The 15,790-nt window shown below is 40.9% G+C and overlaps 1 protein-coding gene across 3 annotated transcripts in view; it reads right to left on the reverse strand.

Moving 5' to 3' along the window:
* The window catches only part of stat1 (signal transducer and activator of transcription 1), a 221,586-nt gene extending 211,809 nt beyond the window's left edge, over positions 1-9,777 (reverse strand). Inside the window, exons 1-2 of one of the 3 annotated variants that reach the window (XM_012970596.3) lie at positions 9,633-9,776; positions 4,004-4,132 (exon numbers count right to left, since the gene is read on the reverse strand). In XM_012970596.3, the coding sequence (XP_012826050.2) occupies positions 4,004-4,131 (128 nt within the window). In that variant the 5' untranslated portion in view covers position 4,132; positions 9,633-9,776. 3 annotated transcript variants of the gene reach the window in all.
* Between the last annotated feature and the right edge of the window lie 6,013 nt (positions 9,778-15,790).

The raw sequence follows: 15,790 nt of genomic DNA on the forward strand, positions 1-15,790 counted from the left end.
AGTATGATGTAGAGGGCAATATTCTGAGACAATTTGCAGTTGGTCTTCATTTATTATTTGTAGTTTTTTCTCTATTTCACCATTTGCTCAGTAGCTCTGCAGTTTGGAGTTTTAGCAGCTATCTGGTTGCTAGGGTCCAAATTGCCTTAGTGACCAGGGAGCAGTTTGAATGAAAGGATGGTAAATGAATAGGAGAGGGCCTGAATTTATACAAGTTATACAAGTAGCAATAACAACAAAATTGTAGCCCTACAGAGCAACAATTTTCTGGCTGCTGTTTGAAAGTTGGAAAAAGTCAGACGAAAAAGGCAAATAGATAAAAAAAAAACTATAAGAAATAATTAAAGGAGACATATCCTATAAAAATTATGAATGTACCAGTGAATTATACTCCTCCAGATATAGAAGGATTGTGCTTTAAAAAGTTGTGTTTCTGACTGATTTATTGAGAAATTCCACAAAACCCCCACTAGTCCCGCCCATCTGTTCCACTTCCTGCTGGCTGAATTCTTTGGATGAGCTGGGGAGCCGGCGGCCCTCCATACACTGCACTGTAGGATAGGAACCAATCGGCAGCTAGGCTGACCCGATAGGGAACTGAAGCCTGTCTTTGCTTGTGTGAGTGCAGGGCTGTGATTGGCTCTCCCCCTCCTACTGTGCTTCTGGCAGGGACCGTTAGGACACGCCCACTCTTCATTTCACACTGGACGGAGAAGTGATACGATCTATAGGGAGCTCCAATAAAGTGGCCATTTTTACAGAGAGGATTAATTTTTAGCACAAAGTGAAACCAGCACCGTATATTATTCATAATTGCCTACAGAATTAGCATTTTTCCCATTTATCCAATATGTCTCCTTTAAGCCCAACTGAAAAGTTGCTTAGAATAGGCGATTATATAACATACTAAAAGTTAACTTAAGTGTGAACCACCCCTTTAATTACATGTAAAAAATGCTTCAAACAATATGTTGGTCAAACCAGCTCTCTTGAAGAAAGAATAAGGGAACATATACTTAACATTAAAAATATTAAGTCTGAAACTACTGTGGCCAGACTTTTTGCGGATCACACAGACAGATCTTTGAAATATTAAAAGTTAGCGTAAGTGAAAAAGGTAGTAATGTCATTGACAAATTACTCAGGAATGAGGTTCAGTGGATTTTTCGTCTTGGTACAAGATTACATTTAGGTATGAATATAACGTATCTTATTTTGTTAAATACATTCACAATACCCCTATATTACTTCCTTGACTCTTTCATGTACCTTTCACATATATTTGTTATATATTTGCCTTCTATACACTTTATACATACATTTAAAATGTAAGTTGTTTGTTTGCCTTATATATATAGTACAGGTATGGGATCCCTTATCCGGAAACCCGTTATCCAGAAAGCTCCGAATTACGGAAAGCATGTCTCCCATAGACTGCATTTTAATCAAATAATTCAGAATTTTAAAACGGATTTCCTTTTTCTCTGTACAGTCGTGGGCAAAAGTTTTGAGAATGACACAAGTATTAGCTTTCACAAAGTTTGCTGCTAAACTGCTTTTAGATCTTTGTTTCAGTCGTTTCTGTGATGTACTGAAATATAATTACAAGCACTTCATACGTTTCAAAGGCTTTTATCGACAATTACATGACATTTATGCAAAGAGTCAGTATTTGCAGTGTTGGCCCTTCTTTTTCAGGACCTCTGCAATTCGACTGGGCATGCTCCCAATCAACTTCTGGGCCAAATCACTTCTTGGAGTTTGTCAGAATTAGTGGGTTTTTGTTTGTCCACCCACCTCTTGAGGATTGACCACAAGTTCTCAATGGGATTAAGATCTGGGGAGTTTCCAGGCCATGGACCCAAAATTTCAACGTTTTGGTCCCCGAGCCACTTAGTTATCACTTTTGCCTTATGGCACGGTGCTCCATCATGCTAGAAAATGCATTGTTCTTCACCAAACTGTTGTTGGATTGTTGGAAGAAGTTGCTGTTGGAGGGTGTTTTGGTACCATTCTTTATTCATGGCTGTGTTTTTGGGCAAAATTGTGAGTGAGCCCACTCCCTTGGATGAGAAGCAACCCCACACACGAATGGTCTCAGGATGCTTTACTGTTGGCATGACACAAGACTGATGGTAGCGCTCACCTTTTCTTCTCCGGACAAGCCTTTTTCCAGATGCCCCAAACAATCGGAAAGCGGCTTCATCTGAGAATATGACTTTGCCCCAGTCCTCAGCAGTCCATTCACCATACTTTCTGCAGAAGATCAATCTGTCCCTGATGTTTATTTTGGAGAGAAGTGGCTTCTTTGCTGCCTTTCTTGACACCAGGCCATCTTCCAAAAGTCTTCGCCTCACTGTGCGTGCAGATGCGCTCACACGTGCCTGCTGCCATTCCTGAACAACCTCTGCACTGGTGGCACTCCGATCCCGCAGCTGAATCCTCTTTAGGAGACGATCCTGGCACTTGCTGGACTTTCTTGGACACCCTGAAGCCTTCTTAACAAGAATTGAACCTCTTTCCTTGAAGTTCTTGATGATCCTATAAATTGTTGATTTAGGTGCAATCTTAGTAGCCACAATATCCTTGCCTGTGAAGCCATTTTTATGCAACGCAATGATGGCTGCACGCATTTCTTTGCAGGTCACCATGGTTAACAATGGAAGAACAATGATTTCAAGCATCACCCTCCTGAGTTAACAAGACCAGCGTTTTTCAACCACTGTTCCGCGGCACACTAGTGTGCCGCGAGATGTTGCCTGGTGTGCCGTAGGCAGGGCACCAATGTACTAGGGGGGCACTGCTCTTGGCACCAATGTACTAGGGGGGCACTGATGCTGGGCACCAATGTACTAGGGGGGCACTGCTCTTGGCACCAATGTACTAGGGGGCACTGCTGCTGGGCACCAATGTACTAGGGGGGCACTGCTGCTGGGCACAGAGTTACATTTTTTAACATTTTCTAATGGTGGTGTGCCTCGTGATTTTTTTCATGAAACAAGTGTGCCTTTGCCCAAAAAAGGTTGAAAAACACTGAACAAGACGATTACTGAAATGATCTCAGCAGGTCCTTTAATGACAGCAATGAAATGCAGTGGAAAGGTTTTTTTGGGATTAAGTTAATTTTCATGGCAAAGAAGGACTATGCAATTCATCTGATCACTCTTCATAACATTCTGGAGTATATGCAAATTGCTATTATAAAAACTTAAGCAGCAACTTTTCCAATTTCCAATATTTATGTAATTCTCAAAACTTTTGGCCACGACTGTAGTAATACAACAGTACCTTGTACTAGATCTTAACTAAGATATAATTAATCATTATTGGAGGCAAAACAATCCTATTGGGTTTAATTAATGTTTTATTGATTTTTTGTAGACTTAAGGTATGGAGATCCAAATTACGGAAAGACCCTTGGTCCCAAGCATTCTGGATAACGGGTCCTATACCTGTATAAATATGGGACTCACAATTTACTAAATCCTGTATTTACAATATATAGTTTCAAATTGAAATATTCAAAATGACTCTCAAACTCTGTATTACATCCTTTAGTTTTCGAACAGTGCATTCTGATTGGTGAATGTATTACATTTTATGACTGGATTTGGATTCATGCATTTCGATTGGTGTTTGTAGCATTAAAAACCAAGTTGTTACAAGAACTCTTTCAATAAAATCTAAGATGTTTCATTTTATTTTTTAGTCCACTTTTTTTGTGCCAAGCTATTCTCATTTTGAGATTATTTGGTTTATTAACTCAATAGTCTTGTCAACTACAACAATCAATTAGTAGGTAGTGTTACTGGTCATTTGTTTAAATGCACAAATCTTATTGGGGTTGCTATGGGTCCTGCACCTGGACAAGTGTTATGCCTCTTATTGCATATGGGGGGAAATATTAATGATGTGGTTAAAGGACATAATTATATTAGATTTTAAACGCTAATAATATATGTATGAACAGGCCTAATTTTTTTTTTAATGCTGTCACACTTACCAGTCCTGAGATTCCAGCCATTGGGCCAAGTACTGTCTTATTTCCATGGGAAAACTGTCATCGTACAATTGGTGAACTTGCTCCAGGAATTTGGTGTCAATTTGCTGAAGTTCATACCACTGTGCCATCCTGGAAACCCACAAAACTGAAGCTATAATTAAAATTATTTTTTATATGTACACCTCTAAAATGTTTGTATCCTACTCTGAAACCTGTAAAAGCCGAGTTATCATGCAAAGCTATCACAAGATATTACATTTAAATGGACCATAAAAGGACATGAGTGCGCAAAAGTGAGATCAGTCATTTGCTCTGTAGTAAGATAGTGACACAACTGGGACGCAGATATATAAAGCTAAATAGCTTGTATGGAGTGACAGGAGAAGGAGAGCATTTCAGCAAACTCCAATAGTGTTTATTGCAGAAAATGCAGCACTACATGTTTCAGCTGCCATAAGTGAACATAGAAAGAGCAAATATTTATCCTTAACCATTCTATCCCCCAAAAAGCCTGTAGTCAATTGAAAAAATCAGTCCAATTCTCCAGAAACCAAAGTTGTTCACCTTCAGACAGAAGTCAAAAAATCCCCCAAACATTTCGTTTTAAATCTAAACCAGTATTTGCGCTGCTATAACACTTTCTCCTTTGCTCTCTCCTCTGTGTTGTGTGGGGATTGCCAACTTGCATTCTTCCCAAACAGGAAGTTGACAACGAACTGGTTACTGCTCATGACAAGCCTCCACTGTCCATTCTCCACCACCTTCCTCCAGCTTCACTAGCCCCTACCAGTGGTTTCTCTCCTCCTATCCTCCTTCATGTTTGCAGCCCCCCTAAGTGCTGAAAGTTCCACCCTTAGATTCTGCTATTCAGATCCCAAGAGGAAATCCTACCTGCACATCTCACAAGTAAATGCTCCATTAAATTGCCGCTCCAAAAATCACATACATTAGTGACAAGCAAACACGCTGGAGCTCATCCTTACACCGAGTACTTAGTGCAATGCTTTTTATACCCACCTTTTTACTGTCAAATGCTCTTTGGCACAATAAACACTTATTTCACATGCAACACTCGCTGTGCAGCGTGTAATATAGTAAGGTTTCAAAGCAAAGATTGGAAAGCCTGGTGAGAATTTAACAGATTAACTTCTCCCCCTTAATTAGCAGGCATAGGGAAAGAGACAACTTTACTATAGGTGTAGTATTACACAAGACAAAACAGACAAAACAAGTGTAATAAACTTATTTATCCACCAGCTCTCACCAAACAGAGGAAAAAAAAGCAGTTTACCTCAGTCAGGTAGCAATCTGTTATTTAAAGTCAGATATTGCAGGGTAATGCTCACATATTTAAAAATTAATTATGGAGATTTATGACTTAGGAAAGGGTACTGTAAGAAATGTATCAGTGTTTGCAGATGACATGAAACTATGCAGCCCAATTACTTTCATCCAGAATGTGGCATCCTTGCAGCAGGATCTTTACAAATAATATAATCTGGGTGTCTAAGAAGCAGATGACATTCATTGTTGACAAATGTAAGGTCATGCACCTGGGAAGTAAGAATATGCAAACCATTTATACCCATGAAGGATTAGTAAACTTTAAAATATGTAAAATTGATAAGTGCTATTCTAAGCACTTTTGCAATTTACATTATTTTTATTTTTTTTTGAAGAATGAACAATATTAAGGGCAACGTTTACTGTTAATTTAATTTTTTACATATATCTTTGCAGAGGGGAAGAAGCACACCAGTGTGTCAGCAATGCCTTTAAATCATGTAACCAATTAAGCAGGAGCAATCTCCCCTGATACCCCACTATGGGAGAATAGTAACCTACCGCATCTTTCCTGGAAGCAGGATCCTGGGCCGGAGTAGAGATAAAGCGCTTTGACCACCTTTACTCTAATGGTGAACTGCACACACTCCCTCTGCTTCAACAAATTGCCTCCCGACCTGGCCTGTCAGACCTCAGATATGTACAGATTACGCGCGTCTGTGGAATACAGTTCCAACAACCGCCACAGACACAGTACTTAGACCTAGAACACTTGATAATACAACCAAGCAAAACTAAACTACTCTCAAACACCTACAAGCTCTTAATCACTAAGAGATATGACCCACGGCCTAGGGCAAAGCTTAAGTGGGAGACCTCTGGGATACATCTAAATCCCGATGACTGGGAAGAAATCACGGACAATTTATACCAGCCCCTAATAAGCAAAAGAGACAGACTTATACAATTTAAAATTATACATCAGACTTACCTCACCCCACAAAAGCTACACAATATGGGGAAAACTGACTCCTCTAACTGCCAAAGATGCAAAGCATATGGTCAACTTCATGCACCTAATATGGGACTGCCCTGAAATACAAAAATTCTGGGGCAAGGTCACAGAATTTATGGGAACAGAACTGGAACTCAACCAGTACTCAACCCGGCTACCTGTATACTGGGCCTCCTGGACACTCCGATACCTAGAAGGAATACAAAGCTACTACTACTATGAGACTACTACTTTTTTATGCCAAAAGAACCATCGCTCTGAGCTGGATGGGCCGGACACCCCCATCGCTCCGCAATTAAAACTGTATAAACTTACCTACCTCGTTAGAGGTTGTCCGGCGAAATTTGAGAACATTTGGTCTCCTTGGACAGACTCACCAGCCACAACAGTACAATGACTGTTTACTCTCCAATCTCTTCCTTTCCTTTCTTCCCTCTCCTTTTCTACCCTATTCTATTGTTGTTAAAAAAACAATAAAAATCAACCTTTAAAAAAAAAAAAAAAAGAAAGAAGAGAGGGCTGATCTGATGTTCTTCCTGTTAGGAAAAACATGGCAGCAGCCTGCATGAAACTTATAGTTTTGCACAATTTAGTATCATAATAAAATATATAATACGTAGTATAGTAGTAATACACACCTCCAGGTTATTATTAAACAAGTTAAAAAGCAAAGACCAAAGACAGACCCCTGCGGTACTCCACTAACAACACTGGTCCAATTGGAAAATGTTCAATTTAACAGCACTCTCTGCAATCTATCCTTCAGTCAGTTCTCTATCCAATTACAGGTATGGAATCCCTTATCCGGAAACCAGTTATCCAGAAAGCTCCGAATTACAGAAAGCCCGTCTCCCATACCCTCCATTTTAATTACCTAATTTTACCTAAGAAAACTGGAAAAACTTATTGACTCGAGTATAAGCCTAGGTAGGCCCTGGACACCCTGGACACTCATTGGTGAACCAACCCTAGTAACTCTGGGGTAGGCACCCTGGATATTTACCGCTAAAAAGTCAACAATACATTCCACCATCTTGTTCTGCCCCCTAGAAGCCTGCGCCATGGCGTATAATATAAAGGTTCCGTTTCCAGCTTCAAGAACTCCATTAGCAAAGGGAAAAGTCGTGTCTCTTCCTTATATTTTATTGTCAGTAGCCACCGGCAAACAAGCTAGTATAGGCCACCAGTAGCAGGTAGGTAGGCAGGCCTGGACTGGGATTCGAAATAGGCCCTGGCATTTCAAGTACACAGGGGCCCAAAAAGCCCCCCAGCCCAATAAATAGTGACTGTCTGTGGCATCTTACATCAGCCCCTCTGGCATTTGCCAGAACCCAGAGATTGCCAGTCCAGGCCTGTAAGTATACAATACCTGCCTAGGGACCCACTGACTGAGCTTTCCATATCTGCACAAGGTTGTTTCCCATAATTCCCATGCACTCCCATAGTGCAATGCGTACCGGCCAAGGCCCAACCAGAACATTCAGAACACTCTCTGTAGGGCACAACAGTGATCCGAGGGGGTCAGCTGACATCCAGATAAATAAACGGCTCATGTACAGAATCTGTATATAGTGATGCACTCATTGTAATATTATTGTACAAAGAACTACAATTCCCAACATGCTCCAAATGACCACAATGGTGATTTATCCTTTTGACTTTACTTAGCTAGCAGCCATAGAGCAGGTGGTAGTGATATAGGGTAATGTATAATTTAATAAATCTGGGATTTGTAGTTCCCAGATTGCCTTCTTATCTGTGCCCCCTTCCTTTGTTTCTCTCCTTATCACCCAACACCCTTTCTGCGTACGCATTTGTACATGCCCAAAATATTGTTGTGTGCACATGCATGCGTGCGTTGGTTCGTGCACGCACGCCCGTCCAGCCCTCTGTCCAGCCGCGGGGAGGGAAGAGGGGTGCCCCGTAAAACAAACTTGTTCAGCCTCGAATCCTTATACTCGAGTATAAGCCGAGGGTTCGTTTTTCAGCACATACAGGTCCATGTTAATCTAGGAAAGTCCTGCCCAGTTTACCAAATTAGGAAAACCGGGCAGAGAGTTTTGGCCCAGACAGCCCTTCTGGAAACCGTGTTCTCTGGGGAAACCCGACTATTCAATGTATTTTTACAGTGCAACTGCTTCACATACACCAATAACAGTTTATACAACAAGCTAAGAACAGATGCATAAATTACAATAGGTTTGGTTCTTACACGTGTCAAATGAAATCATAAAATAGGGCAATCATTGCCAGTAAATAGAATATTCGTAGGTAATAAATGAACAGCTATAAACTTTAAATTGTAAAATAATATATATTCTTAATTTATGAGGAGCAGTATCTCTAATACAGGGAGTGGAACGGTCTATTTGCACTAGAAGAGCTGAATTTAAAAATTAATTGTTAGGGGCCTTCTTTTGCCACCCCTGGTAAACTGTTGCACACTCCCGTCTTATGGCAGGAATGGTCATGCTGGCATCATTTTTGATAGCGATATTTTATTCTGTAAGTGAACATGACATGATTTAGTTATTAATTGGATATGACAACTGAAGGAGAGGGTAAAATCAAAGACAACCCTAAGGCAATAGGCCATTAGAGCGCTTGTTATTTCTAGGGTGTTCTAAAGTTTGCACTGGGAAAAAGGGTTATTCTGTCTTATATTCAAATAGAAATGTCTGTCAAAAAACTCAGAGATCAGAGTTGAGACTGAAAAATACAGGATAAATTTGTCACCCAGTGGTATTGGAATACATTCAAGTTAATTAAACCCACAGACATGTTGTGTAGATTTTTTTTTTTAGATGAATTGTGCAAATAAAATTTGCTTGGCTAAGTAGTGGCAAATATTAAACAATAGCAGTGCAGATTTGCAGCTCAACTTAACAGTACATGACAGCCTTTAGAGTGCTCACAAACCAATGTAAATTAAAATAGGGGTTTCCAAAAAACAAAAGTCACTGTGGTAAGTGATACACCAGCTGTACACAAGGATTCACAAATGGGCAGGATTACTCAGCATAAAGCAGATTAAACATGGGCTGTGCACACTGGAGTTTATAACCAAGTAGACCAAATACAGAATGATCCAGTCGGCTTATTAATCAAAACTGGGCAAATGTTAGCAGAGGCAGAATGATGCACACAATTACGAAAATTATATAATATATGCTGCAGTATAGTGATGAGTATATAATAGACCAAAAGAGCAATGGGGTTGCCCAGACAGGCACAGTTATAAAAACAGAATCATTAGCAGAAGCGTTTATACCGATGATGTCCTAAAATGGGCGCCGTACAGTGGAGTAAAATGTCTCTCTTTCAACGTACCTGACGCCGTCCTGTATAATAAGCTCAAGAAAGCAAAATAAAACGTCTTGAAATTTACTTTGATTCCGGATACCTCTAGAATCACCAACTCACACACACAAAACCGAAAGAAGAAATGAGGGTACAGCCCTTACTTCCTAGACTGCAAGCTATCCCCGCCTCTAAATCTTGACTTCAGCAAATCATAAAATTGTTTGCTGGCTGTTACTTTAAGTTGGATTGCCTCCCTCTGCTTTGATGCGGACACTTCTTAAAGGGCACCGAAACGATTAATTTGTGCACATTTAATCTTGCTGTAGCAAACAGGCTACTTTTTACAGTTTACTTTTTCAGAACTTTTCTTCTTATATGTATTATATGTAACACTATTTTGTCTTAGATTAGGCCAACCCAGGCTTGTAGTGTAATATAGAGCATGTGTTACATGTGACCCTTAATTCTTCGGCATGGGCCTCTGCTATGTGGGAGATGTAAGATAGGAGCTGAGGGTGTAGTTGAACTACAACTTTCTGATGCTGTGTAGTGTAGATGGTATAAATGGACGCAGAAAGGTTCTTGCTGGTGAACTATAATACAGATTTATTGGTCAAAGACACAGATGTTATGCAGGGTTATCATACTCACAGACATGCAGATTGAAATGGTACAATGAGGGATTTCTCTTTTGTAGAAGAGAGAGTGTACACCGGTTTACCCCACCTCTTGGTAGAGTCTGGGCCGGGATATACACCTTTCAACCAGTACCCCTTGAGAGATAGTGCAAGTAGTAGGAACTCCTTCAGGTTGATAACCTCTAGTGGATTGAGTCCTCCTAGAGCCCTGCACTGAGACAACATTGCCGGATAGGAGAAATACTCCTGGATCTAATCATTCCTTTGGTAGGCTAATGGCCCTTTCTAGCTAGAGCTGACTATGCTCACTTCTACTAGAGAGTGCTATTAAATAAATCTGCTGTGCTTACTTATCCTCATTCACAGGGCCCTGTCCCTGACTTATACAATTAGTAAGGTGTTCTTTGGACTAAGGTGGCTTACTGGGGCCTGTTGCAGCACCCAGGCTCAGAAGGAGCTGTGCTTAGGTAGCAGACAGGCAGCCAAAGAGGAAGCCACTCCTCCCTGCTAGACGCTATTTCAGTCTGCAGGGGGAGTGGTCAACCTGACTAAATCTATAGGGAATAGTGTTAGAACAGTAACTTAAGTACAGGGGCTCTGCCCAATAACAATAGAGGTGTGAAGAGGTAGAGGATAAAGCCATAGGGAGCTTAACCCTATGGGTCCCTACATATATATATGTATATGATATTTATACATTTACTTATTTTGATCTACTCAATAAATGTACATCATAAAAAGAGCTGTATTTACCATATAGGTATCAATATATGCCCCAAAATAAAAAATATTGCAGTCATTATAACTACTGCAAAATCAAGACATTTACTGACTTTTATGTGTGGTGAAAAAATATTCTCACATAAAAGTCTCAAAAGACATTCTCACTAGGTGCAAAAATCATTCTCCCAAATCTAAAATGAATTCTATATCTTTTTACTCCAAACATTAAAGCTTTGATAACATTTTTAAAAACCACCTTCCATTTTGCAGTAACTTATCAGTCACATATCCTTATGCTGCTGGCACACGGGAAGATTAGATAAATCTTTACTACCACGGGCGATGGCACATGCATTACCTCATGAGGAAACTATGGGCGACTTTGGAAAACCGAAGCTATGTGTATGCCATGCCACCAGCAATTCACATTCTTGCTGACAGGAAGACACTTTGGGGGAGATTAGGCACCTGCGGTAGCGAAGATTTATTGCATGCATCTAATCTCCCCGTTTGCCACCAGCCTTGTATACTAGGGGGCACATTTACTAATACACAAACGGGCCGAAAGCGTCCGAATGCGATTTTTCGTAATGATCTGATCTTTGATTTTTTTCAACGTCGTTGTGACTTTTTTCGCGAATTATCGCAACATTTTCGTCACCGTCACGATTTTTTCGTGAATTGTCGCAACTTTTTTGTCGCCGTCGCGCCGCTCAATATGAAAAAGTCGTGACAATTCGCGAAAGTCGTAATGGCTACAAAAAAGTCGCGACAATTCACAAAAAAAGTTGCGACGGCGACGAAAAAAATCGCAAAAAGTACGAAAAAGTGGCAAAATGTTCGTTTCCAATCCATTTTTTTCCCATTCGGATTCGTGCATTAGTAAATCTGCCCCTAAGATTAGACATATTAATATGAATACCAGGGGTCTTTTATGTGTCATATATGCCCCCTAGTATGCAGACCCCTGTAAACCATATTTCTCCTACAGTTCCTTATGTACAAAGATCATAAATATGAGTTTGTTGCCCAATATGCATATATTTACCTAAGTATGTGGTATGTACAGACCCCATAATATATGGCTGACTGTGGCTTCTGCAAAATATTCACCCTGTTTGTTAATTATGTATCATTAGTAGAGATGATTCATGTATGTTGAATGTATATACCCATTTATTGTACAGCACAACGGAATATGTTGGCACTTATAATGTTTGAGGGGCTTTATATATGTTATAATAATAATGTTTTTGGGGGGGGGTGGGCATTAGCAGTAATATATAGGTGCTTGCAGATGACACAAAACTGTGCAGGTCAATAAATTCCATACAGGATGTTGCATCTTTGCAAGAGGATCTGAACAAACTGGCACTGACAGCTAAGTGACAGATGAGATTAATGTAAGGTTATGCAACAGGGATGTAAGAATATGCAAGCCACTTATACCCTTTATGAAAATACGTTAGGCAAATCTTTGATAAAGAGTACTCCAAGATGCACTTGTGGACAATAAACATGGCTGTAGCATGCAATCCCACTCAGCAGCTGCAAAGGTCAATAAGGATAGAATTAGAAAGAGTCCAACAAAAGCAACAAAGCTGATTGAGGGGATGGAAAGTCTCTGGCCAAATTGGGGAATGTTTAGGTCTGGGGCCTCCCTGGACCTAAATGTGCCCCCACCCCAGAGTGGGAAAGTTATGTCATACAGAATGTGCACAGGCCCGGATTTGTGTCGAAGCCACAAAGGCCCGGGCGTAGGGCGGCATAAATTTTGCCGCAACAAAATTTCGACATTTTGCTCCCATACGGAGCAATGGGGACTTCTCCCCACTGCTCCGTATGGGAGTTTAAATGCCCGCGCATGCGTGCTTGTGTCGGTGCGGCTGGGGTAGAGAGAGAGATGTTTGTTCGCGCATGCGCTGGGGTGGAGGGCGCAAATGAGGGGCGGCCTAGGGGCTCCCGGATTCGAAATGCAGCACTGAATGTGCACATATAACTCCCAACAGTGTGTACAAGTAGCAGTAGTTATATCACGCATACATCCTTCCCCCCTCACCCTTGCAGAAACTTTCTGGCTAAGGAAGGGTGGGGAAAATTATAGATAGATAATATGGGCACCCGAAGGCCTGTGCCTAGGACGGCAGCATTTGGGGGTTGGTGCCTATATATAAATATAGACCAGTTTACACTGGAGAAGTGGCACTTAAAGGAGAGGGAAAGCTACTGGTGCAGTTTATTGGCAATAGATTAGTCACAATAGCACTATATTTATTCTGTAGAATGCTATACCTTGCCTGAGTAAAAAACCGTAGAAACTCCCTCTGTTTGTTTATGATAGCAGCTGCCATTTTAGCTTGGTCTGACGTCACTTCCCTTCTCTCCTACATTTCTTCTGCTGCCTGTATCTTGGTGGGGGGGGAGCAGGAAGTTTTATAAGTCTGTATGGCTGTATTTAGACCTTTCTGATAAAGCTTACTTAGTTTTTACGTTTCCTTTAAAAGGAGATATAAAAATTATGTATAAATATATATAACTATAGTGCCATACATCTCCCTGCAGGGTGGAATTTGATCAGTTAAATGTTTCCCCATCAACCAGGCAGCATTATCACCCCCAGACAACAAGTCAGGGAGCACCTGCAGCTGGTAACTAAAATGTTTAGAGCTTGATTCTGCTGCATTGTACACAGGAAAAGAACTGTAAGCAAGAATTTTTTCATACATGGACTTTGTTTCTAGAATAGCATTATAAGCTATAAATGCTAATTTTTTTTGACCATGCCCATTTTTGGGACCACACCTCCTAAATACTACTCCCATTGTACTAAATTTGTCGGATTATTTAAAGTTTGAACACATTTCTGGGGATTTGGGGGTCGTTTCATATGTTATTACAGTTTTGCTAATGCAGGTGAAATTGCCCTTTAAGCTGCAAGTCTCAGAGACCTGCTTAGCTTATTAGTTACAATTGTATCTAAGTGCAGGTGAAGCTTGTTAACTTTCTTGGATCTCTGCCAAAAGCAACCTTTTGATTAAGTTTGTATCTTTTTTAATGTTCAGTACAGGAAATTAAAGGGAAATGAGGAACTTTTCAGTAAGAATCTGGGACTGCTGGTTGAGCTGTTAAGGGACTGTCCTGTGAAAATCGGGACAGTTGGGAGGTATGACATTGCACAAATATTTTCTCGTTGTTGATGGTAGTAAGAATTGAATATTTTATTTTGAGGAGAACAGTTTTCTTTAGTTTTTTATTCAATAGTTCCCAGGAAAAGCCTTTATTTTTTCACAGTTGATATAGCCACAGCCTGGAGTATCTAAATAATGTAGGGCTCTAAACAAGATGATATCTGTAAAAAAAAGTTATTCATGTGTAATTGATTTCCTTAGCCCTGTAGTGAATTGTTGAGCTCCCACACACAATTTTTCCATTTACACTAAAATCAAGTGAACAACCTGGAGGCTGTAAACTGTAATCCGTCTCTTCATAAATTATGAAACAGCAGTGCTGCCCTCTCAGATTCTGTAAAACATTATCCCATAGTGAGATAGTGCTCAAAGTTTAGGTGCTCTTTGAAAAGCACAATGGAATCTATGTAAATATTTTGAGAGAAGTGTACACCTCTGAAAAATGCTGAAACTGTAAAGGGTTTCATTTAGGAAGTCTGTTTTGATGGAAGCAATTAGAAAGAAACAGAAGTTGCAACCATGGTAACGTTTGGTAATGGTGTCTGTGCTTTATGGCTGAGAGGGATTGTTTATCTTTAGGCAGGAAAAGGGTAACCCTTTTGAAATAAAAAATAACAAAAGTGGTATAAAGGTGATACCTTTATTGGCTAACTAAGATAACCATAGCAAGCTTTCAGAACATTCTAGTTCAGTGCTGTCCAACTGGCGGCCCGCGGGCCGCATGCGGCCCGCGACCCCCCTTTGTGTGGCCCCCCACCTGTCTGGCTGCTTTGATGGCTTACTCTTGTGTAAACTTTAAATGGTATCAGTACTGAGATTAACTGCCCCCCCCCTGCATGGTTCTCACCTCAGATTCAGGCTGTAATCAGGCTGTATTGTTTAAATATGTAATTCCCTGTGTTTTTCACACCTTTTAATCTCTGCATTGTTCACCCCCTGCAGTGTTCACACCTCAGGCTCAGGCTGTAATCACCCCCATTGTTCCCCTGTTCACAACACCTCAGGAGCAGTAGAAACCCACAAATAATCCCTGCATACTACAAAAAGAACATATACTGAGGTGGTACTGCAATTAAAAAGTTTTTTAATATATAGTTATTGTGCAGACTGTAGGAGCAGTGCCAGCATTGTGTCACTGTATGCTGCCTGTGTGTGAGCATAGGGCAAGCAGAGTATGGCTCACACAGGCAGGGTAGGGAAGGCAGAGTATGGCACACACAGGCAGAGTAGGGCAGGCAGAGTATGGCACACACAGGCCAAGTTTGGCACAAACCGGCCAAGAATGGCACACACAGTGAAAGTATGGCACGCAGGCAGGGTAGGGCAGGCAGAGTATGGCACACACAGGCAGGGTAGGGAAGGCAGAGTATGGCACACACAAAGGCAGGGTAGGGCAGGCAGAGTATGGCACACAGGCAGGGTAGGGCAGGCAGAGTATGGCAGGTTTTTGCTGTACTACAACCATTAATATGGGTATGGTCATGTGATAACATGGGTGTGGTTTCAAGTGGGTGCAGTTTCAAAAAGGGGAGTGGTCAAAACTGGCTTCCATTATCGGCCCTCCACCACGTAGGTCGGAAAAATTCCGGCCCTCGGTACAACAGAAGTTGGACAGCACTGTTCTAGTTCCTTTTTC

The sequence above is a fragment of the Xenopus tropicalis genome, chromosome 9, assembly GCF_000004195.4.
Source record: "Xenopus tropicalis strain Nigerian chromosome 9, UCB_Xtro_10.0, whole genome shotgun sequence".
Classification (NCBI taxonomy): Eukaryota; Metazoa; Chordata; class Amphibia; order Anura; family Pipidae; genus Xenopus; species Xenopus tropicalis.